The 18,016-nt window shown below is 50.2% G+C and overlaps 3 protein-coding genes across 3 annotated transcripts; 1 reads left to right on the plus strand and 2 right to left on the minus strand.

The window, feature by feature from the left end:
• Positions 1-3,563: 3,563 nt before the first annotated feature.
• GUITHDRAFT_140442 (hypothetical protein) lies at positions 3,564-4,255 on the minus strand (the record flags this gene model as incomplete). Its single annotated transcript, XM_005830306.1, has 2 exons — positions 3,564-3,650; positions 3,818-4,255. 2 exons carry the CDS (start codon positions 4,253-4,255, stop codon positions 3,564-3,566), a joined length of 525 nt encoding a protein of 174 aa, XP_005830363.1.
• Positions 4,256-7,294: 3,039 nt separating this feature from the next.
• Positions 7,295-8,989, plus strand: GUITHDRAFT_110505 (hypothetical protein; the record flags this gene model as incomplete). Its single annotated transcript, XM_005830307.1, has 10 exons — positions 7,295-7,487; positions 7,538-7,918; positions 7,979-8,013; positions 8,064-8,093; positions 8,236-8,291; positions 8,339-8,390; positions 8,590-8,642; positions 8,695-8,751; positions 8,796-8,855; positions 8,905-8,989. 10 exons carry the CDS (start codon positions 7,295-7,297, stop codon positions 8,987-8,989), a joined length of 1,002 nt encoding a protein of 333 aa, XP_005830364.1.
• Positions 8,990-11,699: 2,710 nt separating this feature from the next.
• On the minus strand, positions 11,700-15,227 carry GUITHDRAFT_48748 (hypothetical protein; the record flags this gene model as incomplete). The annotated part of the gene is made up of 2 exons (XM_005830308.1): positions 11,700-11,930; positions 15,036-15,227. Coding segments are annotated over 2 exons (423 nt in total), but the record flags the coding sequence as incomplete, so codon positions are not given.
• Positions 15,228-18,016: the final 2,789 nt, after the last annotated feature.

The following is an 18,016-nucleotide window of genomic DNA, read 5'->3' on the forward strand; positions in this document are numbered from 1 at the left end:
AGACCTGAGGAGTCGCTATGGCACTACCACTGCGATAAAGACAGACAAGCCAACAGATGTCTCGGAGGAGCCCGACCTCTGCTAGACGGACAGCAGGCGTCTCGAGCTCCTCTCGCAAGCATCAGGAGCACAGCTGCACGTGGACCGCCAGCAGGCGGAGCGCAAGCCCAGACCCGCGGGAAGCGACAAGCCGAGGAAGCAGGAGCTCCGCAGCCCAGCGAAGCGACGACCCCCCTGGTTGACGAGCGAGGGAGGTCGGAGACTCGAATCGCAGGGGAAGGGAGGAGGAAGGGATGGGCTGCTGGTCGACTGTCGCAACCCACCAGGGGCTCTTGCTGCTCGGACCCTGCCGGGACTCCGCAGCTTGCTCGTGGCACTCCTCCCTCACTGTGCTCCTGCTTTGATGCAGCCGTCGCTCCCCTCCCTCCTCTCGTTTGTGACCTTCCTTCTGACCCCTGCCCCCCTCCCCTCTCCTCTCCCTTCTCCTGCTCCTCGCCGACCCGCTCGCCCATGTCGTGCTTGTCTGAGGGAGCCGCCTTCCTCGGCGCTTCTTGCAAGCTCCCCCGCCCCCCCGTCTCCCCCAGTGGCCACATCGTGTCATGCTTCACGCGCTCCTCCCGCTCCGCTGCGCGCGACAGTCGTACGAGGAGCCAGACGGCAGACAAGCAGCGACGCAGCAAGCAACAACCCCAGCAAGCAGAGCAGACGCGTAGGCAACGAGGGAGAGGCCCAGGCTCGCGGCGCAGGCGGACCCCAGGGGAGACTGAGAGCAGCTGTACCCAGCTGCAGCGACAACACGCCAGGCACGTCAAGTACACGCAGCGCCAGACTCAGAGGTGACACGCTCGAGGCTTCATACATACGATGATACCATCCCGTTCTCGCTCCTCCTCCTTCTCCTCCTCCTCCTCCTCCTCCTCCTCCTCCTCCCCCTCCTTCTCCTCCTCGCGCACCTACAAGCTCGTCGCGACGCTCCAACCGCTCGCGCAGGGCCTCGCCTCCTCCCTCGCTTCAATCTGATCTGGATATCTGTGGTTCGCCATGATTGTGCTGCTTGAAATATTATTCCAATGTTTTAAGAGAAATGAGTTTTAAGAGAAATGAGATTGTTAAATATGAGAAGCTTTCAAATGATTTCATTGATGGAGATGGGATTTTAATGTGATGTGATGTGATGGTATGAGAGGAGAGGAGAGGAGATGTAGCTTGTGTAGCTTCTGTTGGTCAATGATGAGTCGAGTTTGTAAAAAACGAAAGTGAGAAACGAAGAGAACTTGAGATTGAATGATAGGATGATGGGGACGGGAGGGAGGACGAGGAAGAGAGAGTTACGAGTGAGAGCAGCTGACTGCTGCAAGGATTCGCGCATCCTCGTGTGAGAGCGAGGAGGAGGGCAGTATGCGCTGGGGCAGCCAAAGCATTTTCGACCCCCACCCCCACCCCCAAGAGGTTCACTACCCATTTGACAACAGCGAATCACCCCTCCTTATCAGCAAGAAAATGCTGTTTCCTTACCCGTTGGTCTATATTTCCTTCCTACGTTTCCTTACGAAAGCAGGCGGTTCTCTACCTGCCCCTGCCCCTGCTTCAACCCTTCTTGCTTCTAGCTCGATCCTCGCCATTCTTGCCCAGCTCCTGCTCTACATGCTCGATCATCTGCTTGTCAACTGCACCCATGCCTTGCTTTGATGTCTTGCTCTACTTGGTATTTATCGTGTATTTCTCCCTCACCATCAATATGTTCATGCCATGACACTCGCTGCTTTCCACCTGCAAGATGCACAAAAGCAGATGATGCGAGTGGCAACTAGATCAAATCATACAACATCGCATTGTGAGGGAGGGCTACAAGTCTGAGCAGCAGCTGATGAGGACCAGGGGAAGTTGAAATAGAAGATTGACAGCAACCATGTAGTGCAACTTGAGACCTCCGCCTCCATTGAGAGGGGGGGGGAGGCGGAGGTCTCAAGTTCTCGCACCTCGTCCAACGGTGTCAGATATCTGCATGTGCGATGTGCTGCTGCTTTCACTGGTCATGCACGCGTGGCAGGACCGAGATGAGAGTTTATGAGAGCGTGATGATGCATCTTGCCCCCAAGAACTCACTGAGGTGCCTCATCCTCCGTCGTTGACGGTTAAGCTTTAGAGGAAGGTTTGCGATGTATGAATTGTCCCTTCCCTTGCTCTTTCCCAGGACCCTCCTCTTATTTCACACTTAAACATTCCCTTGACCTGCCTTTTCTCTGCTGCTATCCCTCTTTCGCTTTCTCCCCCTTCCTCCCCAAGATGCTCACCTCGTCCGATAGCTAATTTTGCTCCCGATTGCTGCAAGCTCCTGTTGCACAATCAACTCCACAGAACAATATGGCACTTTTGTTCTCAAGTATGCGATTCTTCGCTGCTGGCGCTGTGATTTTGGCTGTGCCTGCTTCCTGTCATCATGGTGCCTTGTGTTCTCTCTAACCCTTGAGATCTTCAAGGCTCGTGTTTTAAACTTCATTTTTATCGGTAAAAAAATGTGATTGGATTCGGGGTACACACCTTCTTGGAGGGACATAAACTATCTTCTTCCCTAGACTCGCTTCCTCTTTCCCTTGCCAGCCCTCAAGTTCCGGCTGGTGCTGCTGCCGCTGTCAGCCTTGAGCTCGAGTGTGACTGAAGGTCAACCTGACGACAGTCGGACTACTAGACTACCTGCTAGCAGACCTGATAGGCTTAAGCCGCTGAGGGGTTGGCCCGACGTTTTCTTTCTTTTTCTTTTTCTTTTTTTTCTTTTGCCAACGCCCAAGCAGTCAGGTCCCGCCAAACGACAAGTGCCAAGTGAAGGCGGGGGGAGGCGGGTACAGACTTCGGGTGGGGTAGAAGAGGGGGGGTAGGGGTAGGGGGGTTGTGATGCAGGAGGGTGGACGAATGCTGACAGGGGGGCTTTTTTTATGGGCAGAGACCTCAGGATTAGCTCCTGGTACAAATGTTTTAGTCAAAGGGAGGGCTAACAACCAGAACCTTTGGCTTGCCAACCGTTGCGAGTTCAAGGTTCTCCCTCTGGCCTTCGCAAGGATCGTTCACCATCCTGCATACCTTCCTTCCTCCCTATCCTGTTCTGAAGGCGGAGCTGACTGGACATGCCCCGTCCCCCACGTCATCGAGCCTATGGACCCACACATATACGTCGATATCCACCTGTGCAACGAACAGCGATGATAAGGACAGCTTTGCAGTCTGTTGCAGATTAGTGTAACATGATCATGTAAGTTGTCGTGCAACGATTACAACCCAAGAATCTTGCGCATCTTTGGGAACATGCCAGTTCCCGAGTGCTCAACAGCAAGAGATCAATCGACCAGGGGGAGACACGTGCGTACGTCAAAGCATCGACCAGGAAACTGTATACAATGGACACAAAAGATGTCACTGTCTCAATTATCTTGGTGTTGTACTTAGAAATGGTATTCTCCTGATGAGTGGACCATATGAAGGTAGGAGGCATGGTGCAGCTCTGATGAGAGACAAATGTTATTCATGATCTGGGTGGAATGCAGGGCGCGCTGGGCCGCAACTTTTATCTATATGGGGATAGCGCATTCCCAATGAATATGGTATGTCAGCGTGCATTCAGAGCACCTCCAACAGCGGATCATGCTCGTTTGAACCTGATCATGTCCAAGTTTCGTATATCGGTTGAGAACAGCTTTGGCGAAGTCAAGAACAGTTGGCGGTATATTGAAAACAACATGAAAATAGGAATTCTTTTTCTGTTTGTTGCCATCTCCTTGTCTCTGTAAAAAGTATCGATCCTGTCGACAACATCTTGCCATACCTGCTCCCTTTCACCATAGGACTGGCGAGCATTACCAGATGCATTGCCCAAACCTCCTGAACAAGGACGCATTTGTTTCTTGAACTTGTTGACGTATTCCTCAAATTTGGAACTGATTGTCTTCCAATAAATGCCTTTGAAGAAAAGATCATCTATCTCCAACACACGGAGTAGGGCTTCCCACTGGGCAGTCTTGGCTCCTTCAATGATGGACAGATCCATGTCCAACCAGACTTTGGCCACTTTGAGCATCATTTCTGCAACAGTAGATTCATCAGATGGCCACTTTTTCCTTTTGCGTTCAGAACCATTGCCTGATGTACTCTGCAAACTGTCTGTAGAGATGTTACCCTCGTTTCCATTCACTGAAGCTGATTCTGGTTTTGTCGGATGCGCCGGTACAGCGTCATCGGAGGCTGGCAACATCTCATCTGCCATACTGGAATCTTCCCACCCAAAATGTCACTCGACCCTTAATGCAACAGTTCCTAAAAAGAAAAACAAATTGGATAAAACTCTAAAAGTTAAGGTCGTGGTACAAATTATTGACTGATTTTAGGAAGAAACTCGATTGCTTTTCCCCTATATCACAACGTCTCAAAACCAGACTAAAAAAACAAAGGTTAAAACCGCCGTGTAACGGCAGGAGCAGGTCGAAGGTTTCTGGCGCCCCCTCTAAATAACTCCAATCGGTAGTAGGGGTGGGTGAACGGATCCCTGTCCCTCTGAAGCGTTCAAGAGACAAAGAGAGGTCGTGTAACCTTTGTCTCAATAACCCCTCCTTTTGACCATGTAATACGACTTAAGTCCTGGGTAGGTACTTGGGTGAAGGATCCGTACAAGGCATCAATTTTCAGAGAAAGGGGGGGTAGGGGTGCTTCTCCGACCGGAGAGGTTTTGAAAATGCACTTCTTCGACTTTCTTCCATTCTATTAGTCTTCTTTTTATCTCGAGATCCCATCATGCCACCCTACCCTCGGACGTTTTGGAGAGCAAGTACCCTACCCCTATCCCCTCACCCGTGCCGAACATCGGAGGGGGGGGGGGGGTGCGAGGATTTGAAAACTTGCCCAATGCTTGAAACTCTACCTCTGACGCTCATTTGACTACCCACCCTAATCCCCTCACCACCCACCCCTTTCGTAAAAAAGCCATTTCCTGATCTGAACTATAGTTTGTGAGGTACAAGGGTCTTGAGTCACCCCTGGGTAAGGCAGGGAATGAGGGGGTAGGGTCATGATTACTCAACAATCCAGTGGGACTCTTGCAGGGATTATAGGGATGGATCATGGGGGGTGGAATATTGGTCCTGGTGGGGTACTGGGGTGGCAGGGGGTGGAGCAGAAGTATGGACAGATCTGTGTAAGAGTCGCAAAGAGAGGGGAAAGGAAGGGTGGGTGTCTGAATGAGGGGGGTGGGTTGGTAGACATGCTTGAGAGAGTGGGGTGAAAGTAAAGAGACGGTGGGGTAGTCAGAAATGGGGGTAGTTGGGGATGGTTTTTGGGTTCCAGAAGGCAGAAAAGGGGTCGAGCTGACGAACAGGGGTTATTCTGACCACATTAAGTGCTAAAATATATGGGTGGGTAATTGAACAGACCCTCTTAACAGATATTTCTGTGTGCGGAAAAGAGAGTCGGCTGGGGTGGGTGGGGGGTCTAGTCCTGGTTAAGGGGTAGGGGTGAGATTGGGTCTCAGAGCAAGACCATGGGTGCTTGTCTGTTAAAGCAAGTAGGGGTGGATCTAAGGGTTCTCGGAGGGGGTGGGTGGGGGGAGGTGTTCCATCCTTGCAGGGAATGACCATTTTTGGGGTGGGGTGAGACGGTGAGGAGGGCAGGAAAGAAGGGGGGCCGGAAGGGTATCGGATATGAAAGGGGTGGGGTCAATGTCACCAGGGGTAGGTGCTCGAACGGGAAGGGCGAAAGAGTGCCGTGCTTAGGCGGGAGGCATGGAGATGTTTGAGGGATGGGGAAAATTTATTGGAGCGTAAGGCCGAAAGAGCTGAAGTAGGGGCATGTGTTCAGGATCAGAGCAGTGAAATGGCTGGACGGGTGGTACCGGTCGGGCAAGGAGTAAAGAGGAAGGTGGGTACATTGGAACTAGGGGTGGGGTAGAGGTCTTATGCATTGAAATCAGGGCGGCATGATTGGTTTATAAAAATCTCGGGGGGTTGGGTACAATCGACCTGGGGGTGGGGGTGGGGATGACGGGTGGGGGAGGGAAGGGGGGGGGGGTTGGAAGGTGAGGGGCGGGAAGTTTGATCGAGGGCGATGGTGAGAGCGAGGGGGGCGAGGGCGGAAGAGAGCGGGGAAGGAGGAGGAGGAAGAGGGTGTGTGCGGATGATTCTCCTTGCCCCTCTCATGTTGTGTTGCCTCTCTGTCTCATCCTAATCTCATGCCCTTCTCTGCTCCTGTTGCTCGCTGCCTCGACCCAAGACCAGGATAGCGCTTGGTCTCATCTGGTGTCGTCTTGGGCGGCTGGGCAGCTGGATATGGCGTCTTGTGCTATTTCAAGTTGCAAACGGTCCTTGTCTCAGTCCTTCAACGTGATGTCGAACTTGTAATTCCCCTCTACTGTTTGGTCCGACTGCAGTTGGTTTCCGGAAAGACTGGCACTGGGTAGCAGCAAGCAGGAATGAATCCGAGGGTAATGGGGAGGTGTGAGGTGCAGCTGCTGAGAGATTGTGCATTATGGTCTATCGATGAGAGTAGCTGATCCTAGTACATAGCGATTTGATAGCAGAAGGACCCCAGCCGCCTCGTGTCGCCCTGGTGAGCAGAGGTTGGGTAGTGAGGCAAGCGAGGCATGCTCGAGGCTATCTAGCAGAGTGGATAGCCCAAGATTTGACACGCGAGCACTCTCTGTCGGGAAGATTTAACAGCTCCTGACGACCTTGTTCGGATACGTGTATGCTTGTCTGATCGCGATCGCCTGTACATATGAAGAACAACATAAAGGCATGGAGACTTGTGTTGAACGCGCTGACTGACTTTAGATTTGTGCTTTGTTTTCAGCCAGGAAGATTATGACTGATGTGTCTTGTATTGGTTTTAATCCTCCAAATTGTGTAGAATCGAATTGTATCAGTCAGGCAACGTAACCTACTAAAAAACCTAAACCCTAAACAGACCTCTCTTTTAGACTGGAATGAGCTGAAGCGCAAGCTGTGTAGAGGCATTAGACTGTTGCCTAGTGACAACGGGGGATTGAAGGCAGTGGTGAAATGGTGGATGCAATGTTGGAACTAGATGGAGCATCTTCAGGACTTGTCTTGTGTTAGCTCTTTGCATGCAAGATGTTTTACAACATCCAGGAGCTGCTGACACTTAATTCCAGGTTTCATGTCCCCCGAGTATCACGATAGTAAGAGCTTGAGCACTCCGAAAAGACTTGAGGTGAACGAGATGACAGAATAGCGAGCCTACTGTCAGTTCATGCGACTACGGGAAGAGATTGCCGGATTCCATTTCATCACTTGAAATGGACCAGAACTTGAATTCCACCAGCAACCCGTTGGACTCCTTCGTGTTGCCCATTGGTCAGCCAGTCCCTCAATCTCTCAATCAGGAGACTTCCGGCATTATGCTGACTCCTTTCTTCGCTCCTTTGGCGACGAATTACGGATCGAACTTGTTTCTTCCTCACAATACTCTACCGGTTTGTCACCAGCCAGGTGAGGATCTGGTTTCTTCGTTTCCCCTCCTCACTTGGGCTTCCCCTCAGCAACTCTATCGGCAGCTTTCCCGAGACTCGACATGCTAGGGATGCAGCAGCTGCTGGGAGCGTCAAGTTTCGCGTCCTCCTCCTCCCATCTTTTCCCTCGAGGTTTCAACGCTAGCGGGCAGATGATCAGCATCCCTCAGCGAGCCTCCCACATGCCTCCGTTGCTCAGCCAAGTCAACACGAGTACATTGGTGGGGCCTCCTGTGGATCTTCAGATTGATTTGAGCGCTCAAAAATATTTGGAAGAAGTCAGAGGTTCGGAAGAATTCGAGCAGCATCACGTGGCAGCAAGCAGTTACAGCCCTCCTTCGAACAGATCTGCTTTCTTTCCTGTCGATCAAAGTTCCGGACTCTCTCACAAGAGGTCAACAACTTCTCTCGGTCTGCATGTCTGCAACTGATGATAGTGGTCACCTGACGACTGCGATTGTGATCTCGCAGACATTCTCAAGGAATCGCTCGATCGCAAGGCTAAGGTGTTTCCTCTATCAAGTACTCCTGTAAAACTCATGCTCATGATTCTCAGTCAGAAGACTCTTCGCTTTCATCTGCATACGTAAGCTCAACGCCTCGTTCAAGAACGCAACTGACTCTCCTCGTACTCCAAGTCTTCCAGCAGCCATAGAAAGCCTGCAACGGGCACAAACAGCGTAAGACAACACTCTATCTTGTTCTCTCGTGCCTCACTTGAAATACAGGTGAATCGTCATGGTCAAGCGAAGAGCGGTGGCGGATGGGGTAAAGTAGAAGAAGGGTGAGACAGCGATCCCCCGATCGGTGTGGTCGTTGATCCTTGAACAGATCAACCTCGGGCAGGCACAAACCTTGGAAGATTGCTTTGACAGAATCTCAGGTACGAAGATGAGGGAGAGGGAAGGAGGGAGCTGGAGGCAGGCAGGCAGCAGCTGGAGGGAGGGAGGAAGGAAGAGAGGCAGGCAGGCAGGCAGGCAGGCAGGCAGGCAGGCAGGCAGGCAGGCAGGCAGGCAGGCAGCTGGAGCAACGGGGGGGGGTTCGGAGGGAGGGTATGAGGCTTACAGAGTGGCATTTATCAGGCACAGGATATCTTTATGCAACGACCGAAGATCAAGGAGCTCTACGGGTTCGGGTAGGAGGAAGGCAGAGCATGGCTTTCAGCTTATCTACAAATGTGCTTTCAGGTCAAGTCAGTTAGGAGAGAAGTACATGGTGAACGCCAAGACTATCCGAGACATCTGGTGCGTCTACCGTGCAGGGGATGAAGGTGATGATTGGGGAGCAGGAACCGCGAAACATGGGTCAAGGCGACGAAACACCTCTGGACGTCGGAGGAAATCATGCAGTGAGTAGGCGAGGGGAGGAGGAAAGTGGTCTGACGGTTGGATACACAGGGATGCGGCTGAGAGGGAGAGGAAACGGTTCAAGAGCAGTTGCACGGACGATGAGGCAGCAGGGAGCGGCAGCAAAAAGAATTGAAAGACAGGCAGGAGAAAACAAGTTTTATTCATTCTTTAACTCTAAATGAATTCATGCGATCAACCCTAATGGTCCCTTAGTCTTCAGCTATCCTCCTCCTACCTCTGTTCGAATAATTCCCTCGCTCTTCGCGGTTCGTCCATGCCTCTCTCATGGAGCCCACAGGCCCGACCTCTCCAGCTGTTCTCTGCTTTTTCTCGTGCGGCTCTGCCCATCTCGTCCTCCCCTGCTCACCGTCAGCTCGATTCCAGCGGCTTGCGCCTCTTACCGCTACAGGCTCCAGGTTGAGCTCAGCTGGTGAAGGTGGGAATCGGACAGGCCGTAGAGCTTTTGTCGGATGCTGGGGACTCGGGGTGAACCAGCGACCAGCAGGGCGCTGAAAAAACTTGTGAGGAAGGCCAAGGTGAAGAGGAGGAAACGAAACCAGTTCGAGGGAGGAGATGCCGCTGCCAGCTTGCTTGCCCTTGCCGATCGCCTCGAGAGCCTCCGAGAGCTCGAAGACTTTGGCGCCTAGAAGTCGAATCTGGGCATGACACTCGGCGTTCTCACGGAGCAGTGTGCGGATGCGAATCTGAAAGCGTCGGGTTACGTTGGGATGACAGGGGGGAGGAGGAAGACCTGCAGGTGACTCCTTGGCGTGGAAGAGGAGCCAAGCTGCTGCGTGCCTGTCGTGAGAACGAACCACAAGGACAAGCAACAACCTCTTGCTGAACTTCCCCATGAGCCGGAGCTGAATTGACTCCCTCCAGCCTATTCTCACGCAAGTTCTCCACCTCACGCTCTTTAGCCGACAGAAGTTGTCTCAGGTCTTCGCAGCTTCGCTCCTTCTCCTTTACTGTCCTCTCGAGCTTTCTGACTTGCTCCTCCTTGAGCTGCATACAAAGTTAGCACCTTCCCGGCCTTCACCAATGCCATAACCTTCAACGACAATTCTGACTCTCTGGGTGCCTGCGCAAAAGCTTCCTGCCTGTTACTCTGTGCCTCTTCCAACGCCTGCGAAAGTCATGAATCAGGCAGCCGTCAAGTAACTCTTACGACTCCTCGTCCCTCCGCCTTACCTGCAACTGTGAATGCAGCGAGGATACTTGGACGCGCGACTGCGAGCATTCTTCCAAGACGGAGCTCAGCCGCTTGCTAAGCTCCTTGTTGTTCTAACGCAGCAGGTGAGGAACAGATTCTTCGTACGAGCAACCTGTTCACCTCTTTCTCTACATTCAGATCCAGCGACAACTTCCTTTTGACATCTTCAAGACACTGCAGCTCCCCTGACAGCCGACGGATTTCCTTCATCGCAACGTCACAGAAATAAAAATTGATGGCACAATTTTCTTACAGATTCTGCGGAAAGAAAGCTCTCTTTCTGATGTGTGTAAGCCGATGTGTTATATTGTTTTTCTTCTTCCAGAGTTTTAGCCCTGTCCTCCTCCTTCCTGAGCTTCTCCTCTGCCTCTGCCACCTGCTCCTCCAGCGCCCGCCTCCTCTCCTCCTCCTTCCTGAGCTTCTCCTCTGCCTCTTCCACCTGCTCCTCCAGCGCCCGTCTTCTGCCATCCGCCTTCTTGAGCTTGTCCTCTGCCTCTGCCACCTGTACCTCCAGCGCCCGTCTTCTGCCATCCGCCTTCCTGAGCTTCTCCTCTGCCTCTGCCACCTGCTCCTCCAGCGCCCGCCTCCTCTCCTCCTCCTTCCTGAGCTTCTCCTCTGCCTCCGCTGCCTCCCTCTCCAGCGTCCGCTTCGTCTCCTCCTCCTTCCTGAGCTTCTCCTCTGCCTCTGCCACCTGCTCCTCCAGCGCCCGCCTCCTCTCCTCCTCCTTCCTGAGCTTCTCCTCTGCCTCCCTTGCCCTCCTCGCTGCATCTGCCACCTGTACCTCCAGCGCCCGCCTCATGTCCTCCTCCTTCCTGAGCTTCCCCTCTAGCTCCACTCCTTTCTCCTTGGCCTCTTGATGAGCTTTGAGCTGCCCTCGGAGCTCAAGCAGCTTTCCTTCAAGGCCTACTAACCCTTCCCCACCTGTTTTCACCTCCAATCCTGCCTTCGACGCGAGGTCCAGTATCTTCGCTTCTGTGTCCTTGATCACTGCCATCGCCTCCGCAAGCTGTCCCTTCGTTTCACCTTGCTCCTCCCTCCCTCCCGCCGCACCCTGATGATCATACGATGTGATGCTAGGGACTGTTACCTTGTCTCTCTCAGCTCTCAGCTCCTCCTCTGCCTCCCTTGCCCTCCTCGCTGCATCTGCCACCTGTACCTCCAGCGCCCGCCTCATGTCCTCCTCCTTCCTGAGCTTCTCCTCAGCCTTCCTTGCCCTCCCTGCTGCCTCCGCTGCCTGCTGCGTTATCAGCGAGTGCGCGTGCGAGTTGATTTCAGAGTTCTGATTGGTATTGAAATGGTCTTCGAGTGCGTGCAAAAATGCAGCAACATCCTCCATAGTGACACGGTCTATTTCAGTTTGCAAGTCGAATCTTCGAGAAAGTTTGAACATCTGATCTTTGACAAATTTCTCCTCTTCGATTTGTTTTTGGGTAAATCCATCATGTACGATGGTTGATTGATTATTCTCTTGAATAACTTTCTCTCCACCAAATTCCCGACATGTCTGCGGTTTTGAAAGTTCGATCGTATTCAACCAACTTTCTACCTCGCTTTTGAACTTATAGAATAGGAGAAGAGTGTCTGAATCCTTGTTTTCTTCCCTTTGAAAGAATTCATACATGTTTGGCAAGCAGTAAACTGTATGTAGCGCTGACCTCCATTCATCAAAGCTTATGTAGCCATCCTTGTCTTTGTCCATGAAAGTCATGAGAATAGAAATGTCACTGTCTAAACAATGGATCTGAAGCTCATTCATAGATGTAGTAAGATCTTTCAATGATATTCTACTATCTGAATCTTTGTCGAACGCTAGAAAGCCGGAATTCAAGTTCAGATGGTTGTAATCCAGCGCGATGTTAATCTGATTCAAGATGCTGTAAACGAGTCCATGCATGTTAAAAGACAAAGAGGATCGAGACTTGTCCAGGCGACTTATTTCCATGTCGATCAGACGAGAAAGGACTGAGGGAATTTCTGGATTGGTGACAGTATTCACAATATCGTCTTCCAAGACCTTAACTTTTGTTTGTTCAAATGGAATTTTGTTGTCTACCAGCATTTTTGGCGGATTGCTATGTTGTATATGTTTTTCGATCTCTTCGACTAGGTTGATTGAAGATCTGATTCCATTGTCAATGTCCATGACCACACAACTGATGAATGCATGCTGCGCAGTCAGCTCTTCATGCTTCGCTTCCGAAAAAAAATTCTTCTCCCTAATTATCGCAAGATCTCGTTGTAAATCTGCATTTTCCTCTTTGAACACTCTGACCTGGTCAAGCGAATAAACAAGCTCGGCAGTCGTGACTGAAAATGCGAAATGATTGAAGTCTGTTGCCAAGGATTCGATCTCTTTGAAAAACCTTGATAGAGAATCCTTCCTGCCATACATCAAAGTTGCATTCATGAGGAGAGTTAAAAGGTGAAGCTTTTGGGCAACGTCATTCATATCATGCACAAATTCTAATATATGCCCTTCTTGGTAATTGAACGAGTTGAGAAAAACTTTGCACAATTCGAAACATTCCGCAAGCAGAGGGAGTAATTGGCTTCCCACAAGCTTTGAAGAAGACTGTTTCTGAGTTTCCATCCAAACAATTCTCGAATATAACGAATCGAAAAATTGATTCTTTTCTTGAAATTTGCGCTCAACCTTATTGCCGGATGCTTGCAACTCTATCTGAGGTAGATTTGCGCCAAGATGTTGTGCTGATTCATCTGCATTATTAGTTGTGCCTTCTATCATACTGCCATTCGCAGATGGAGGATTCTCTGCTTCGTGCTTCTTCGAACTAGAAGAGCTTGTCCTCGTCACTTTGTCGGTGGAGCTTGTCCTATTGATTAAGACATACATGGAGCGATTCGTTGGAGGAGGAAGCAGCGTCCTCTGCTTCGGGGTCTCTTGATTGACTTTGTATGGCTTCGTCAAAATTTGGTCAGCCTCATGAGCGGTTGGAGGAGGTTGCAAGACCTGCCGAGACCTCTTTGTTGAAGCGGAATCAGATGGCTGTCCACTTCCGTCGATCTGCTTGGCCAAAGCAATATCTTCGGTCGAAGTACTCGATAGAAGATTGGAAGAAGTTGCTGCATCTTGCACCAGCATGAGGATTCGCCGAGAAAAAATTCTTTCTTGTTCTGCAAAATACTCGAAATAGTCCACATCCTTCTTGCGCGCATGCTCGGTGAATTGCTCAGCGTCCTCTCGAAGCCGACGAATTTCAGCTTTCAAACTATCAGATTTAGGATGAATTTTGCAAACATACAAATCGAATTCTGAAAGCAGTTTCTCCCTGTAGGCCATGGATGATGAGACAAACGAATCCATCTTCTTGAAAGAGGACTTCATGAAATTTTGGAGACGGTCCACCTCCGCCTTTAAAGATTCTAAACTCTTAGTAAGTGAAGATACAGATTCTTCGGCTTGCGAGATAGCTGTTTGTTCAATATGAAGCATTGCTTTCAGCAAGCATATATCTTCATCCTTTCGATGAAAAAGTTCTTGCAGGTCTTCCAGATTTAGCTCTTCATTGAAAGATTCAGATTTGACATTCTCAATCACAATGTCAGCTTGGTTGATTCCTGAATTCTCCTGCTTCAGACCATCATCGAAATGGAATTCCTTGAGCTGTAAACGGTTCAAAATCTCATCCACAGGAATATTCTCTGATCCGACATAATTTAAATACACTTTGATTTTCTGCTTTTTGACTATGCATTTGATAAAGAGGTCCTCATTCTTGCATGAAGCTGCAGCTGCTATTTGCCGAACCAAAGCTGTCTTGAAAGCCTGGATGTCTTCAATTTCATTAAAATGGATGTTGAATGTCACAACAACACAGCGATTCGTTTGTGTCTCTATTACACTGGAAGTTTCTGATTGTTGATTGATGCTCTGTGACTGTTTTGCTAATGCCATCATGGGTATTCTTCGTGATGCCTGAATGACTCTTAGCCAATAGAGCCATAACACACGGCTTCGGCCACTATTTTCTGCTTCGCAGCAACATGAATGAAATGTGGATATATCGGATTCTCTAAATTTTTCTTGATGATTGCTTAAAGATTTCAGCAAATCCTCCTTCGATATTATGCCATCTTTGTCCACATCGTAAATTTTGTGAGAATCTTCTAGTTCCCCTGTGGACGATTCAATTGCAAACAGAATGTAGCTCCCTATAGTTTTGATTGCCTGTAAATCAGTGCGGTTCAACAGAGACCACTGTGATTGGGAGAAGAACAAGTCTTTTGAGAGCTCTGATTGCTTTGAAAACATATTCCATTTCAACTTGTCGACGAAATCTTGATGTTCTGGCAAACCCAATAGCAGACGAAGTCTTTCCTTTGAAAGGTTTGGTTGCAAGACAGCAAAGACATCGAACAAGTCGTTAATATCTACCTTCCCGTGATGATCATCCTTGCTGAAGCAATCGTAAAATTGATCAGCAGTGAGAGAAGATAATTGTAAGACACCATTCAGATAATCATAGATAGATGGTTCTAGAAATTTGGTAGAGGAAAATTGTGATTTTTTTTTCGGGCTTTGTTGCGTTGAAATTTCTCTTGCATTTGAGTTCGTCGTCCCTTCCTTTCTTGAATCTAATACCTGTTGGGCATCAGCATTTTTCAAAGCCAGGATCCACACATCCTTTGAAATGGCGTCCCCGTTTCCGCATAACTCATGAAACCATTTCAGTAATGTTGCTGAAGGCATTCTAAGATTCAAGTGCTCAACAGATTCCAAGAAGTCATGTTGCGAAAGTCTGCCATCACCATCACAGTCAAATTCTCTAAAGCCTTCCTCGATTTCAAAGTGATTATATTTTAAAACTGCAGCCAGCGCATTTGAGACTTGAGCCAGGTCGGATCCAGACATCTTTGGAGCTGATCCCTGCTTTTTTACAGAACTTGTGCCTTCAGAAAGATATGCTGGAGTTTCTGCGACCTCAACTCCATGGGAACGCAATACTTCTTCTGCGTTTGCATCATCCAATAGCAAATTCCAAGTTTCAATTATGATTCCATTGGGATTGTTTGTAGAAGCACAGGAAAACCAACTTTCAAGATCCGAATCAGCTAAACCAAGCTGAAGTTGCTGTGCCCCAACTTTGAAGTCCTGTAAACTGATGATCCCGTCCTGGTCAAGGTCAAATGCTTCGAATCCATCCACAGTCCCAAGTTCATTAAATAAAAGCACAGCAGCAATTGTATCTGAAACTTTTCTCAAATCTGAATGGCCAAACAGTCAACTACAAGAAACAAAAACACAAAATAATCACCACGCGGAAGACAGTACTTATCAGATGGAGATGTTTTGGCATCTACTCCCAGCGACTGAAGAATCTGCTTAGTATCTCTCCGACCCAAAACTTCCCGCCACGCCTTAAGGTCTACATATCCCTTGTCCCCCTTCATCCTCCTGTACAGATCTTCGATTTGACTTGCCCCAAGCCCCAGCGAAAGCTGCTTAGCAGCCTTTCCAAGGTCGTCGAGAGAGATCTCACCATCTTCGTCGAAGTCGAGCTGGTCGAAGGCCTCATCTATCCTAAGCTCGTTGTACTCGATTGCAGCAGCAAGCATGTCCAGCGCCCGGTCCGTTTCAGTCCCATCTGATGTTTCCTCCGGGCTGGCAGAGGCTTTCGATATGCCCCGTGATTGTAGCACCTCGCTGGTATCTCGGCTTCCTAGGGCCGCTCGCCACACCTCAAGGTCTACATATCCCTTGTCCCCCTTCATCCTCCTGTACAGATCTTCGATTTGACTTGCCCCAAGCCCCAGCGAAAGCTGCTTAGCAGCCTTTCCAAGGTCGTCGAGAGAGATCTCACCATCTTCGTCGAAGTCGAGCTGGTCGAAGGCCTCATCTATCCTAAGCTCGTTGTACTCGATCGCAGCAGCAAGCATGTCCAGCGCCCGGTCCGTTTCAGTCCCATCTGATGTTTCCTCCGGGCTGGCAGAGGCTTTCGATATGCCCCGTGATTGTAGCACCTCGCTGGTATCTCGGCTTCCTAGGGCCGCTCGCCACGCCTCAAGGTCTACATATCCCTTGTCCCCCTTCATCCTCCTGTACAGATCTTCGATTTGACTTGCCCCAAGCCCCAGCGAAAGCTGCTTAGCAGCCTTTCCAAGGTCGTCGAGAGAGATCTCACCATCTTCGTCGAAGTCGAGCTGGTCGAAGGCCTCATCTATCCTAAGCTCGTTGTACTCGATCGCAGCAGCAAGCATGTCCAGCGCCCGGTCCGTTTCAGTCCCATCTGATGTTTCCTCCGCGCTGGCAGAGGCTTTCGATATGCCCCGTGATTGTAGCACCTCGCTGGTATCTCGGCTTCCTAGGGCTGCTCGCCACGCCTCAAGGTCTACATATCCCTTGTCCCCCTTCATCCTCCTGTACAGATCTTCGATTTGACTTGCCCCAAGCCCCAGCGAAAGCTGCTTAGCAGCCTTTCCAAGGTCGTCGAGAGAGATCTCACCATCTTCGTCGAAGTCGAGCTGGTCGAAGGCCTCATCAATGGTTACTGCATTGTACTCGATCGCAGCTCTGAGCACATTCATGCTTGCTTCGGGGGGTTCAATCTTGTCTGGTACCTCTTCACTGTATTGTTTCGGCTCTGTTCTCCTTGTTCCATTTGAAGCTTTCTTGACAGTCCATGTCTGCTCAGAGAAGTCAGTCACGACGATACGGCACCGCATACTTCCATTCGGAAAACGTCAGTCTTGTGCATGAGGATAACAACTCAAAGGTGCATAACCTCCAACATACATCAACATTGAGAATCGTTTAGGACCAATCTGCATTATGCTTCCAAGACTCGTTGTTTCTTGAACACTACAACTCATTCTCTTTATCTTTGTCAATCCACGTTGGCATGAGAGAATTCAAGCACCACAGTTGTCCTAAAATGTGCAGCGTTTCATACCTCACCCGACTATCGCTCAATGGTCTGTTGACCAAGCACTTCGCTCGACCATGTCTTCTCCTGCACTTCGCTCCTCTACTCCCTCTCTCCTCTCTCCTCTCTCCCTCTACCATCCTGCTGTCCAATCATCATCTGACCAAGCACCATTCAATACTTTCTGCATGACAGAACGACTCCCCCACGAAAGAAAATAAAATCTAATGTACCCTCACATTACCCTCAGAGAAGCATAGATCTGGATATGGTGGGTTATTTATAAAATGTACATTTGAAGAACTCTTCCTCATCTGTTCGCCTCCTTCTCATCCGTTGGATGGGCGCAATGAGTAACCGCTCGTTCAAATATAACCGTCATTGTAACGTCGTCATCGATGATTCCGATTCAAGTACCGTCTCGAGTACTGACTCTGAGTCGGAGTCCGATCAGGGCCCCCGGCAGTCCGGGCCCTCAGTATCATTTTCAACCGTCTGGTCAGTGTGACGGAGCACAAGTTTGTTAGATTGTACTACTATGCCAAACTTGAAAGTACGGTAAGCGGCGGCCGGCCCGCTGACCGTCCGAGGCCGTCGACGGTCGGACGGTCGGAAGCCTTCAAGGAAGCCTGAGGAGGCCTTCCTAGCCGTCGTGCTAAGGTTCTCTCATGCCTGGATGCTTGGTTTTCACATCCTAGCCGATGATACAGTCTGGTTGAGCCGCAAAAACTGTCACGAGTCACAGGCTTGTTGCACTGCGGCAGCTGAGGTCGATATGATGTCTGCATTACTTTGGCGTAGTACAAGTCAAACAAACTTGTGCTCCGTCGCAGTGTGCAGTGATCGACGATACAGTAAATATCATACCGTACAGTGCCTCAGACAGCGGGGAGGGGGACTGGAATGGTCCTACGCGCAGCGGCAGTTAACTCTTAAGGCAGTGACTGGGACCGAGTCGGACGGGCCCGGGCAGAGTCACTCGGACGCCGCGGCCGCCGGGCCCGCCCGCCCCGGGTTCACAAATGATGATTGAATGGCGCCCCCTGAAGTATAGTGGTACTGA

The sequence above is a fragment of the Guillardia theta genome, assembly GCF_000315625.1.
Source record: "Guillardia theta CCMP2712 unplaced genomic scaffold GUITHscaffold_46, whole genome shotgun sequence".
Lineage (NCBI taxonomy): Eukaryota > Cryptophyceae > Pyrenomonadales > Geminigeraceae > Guillardia > Guillardia theta.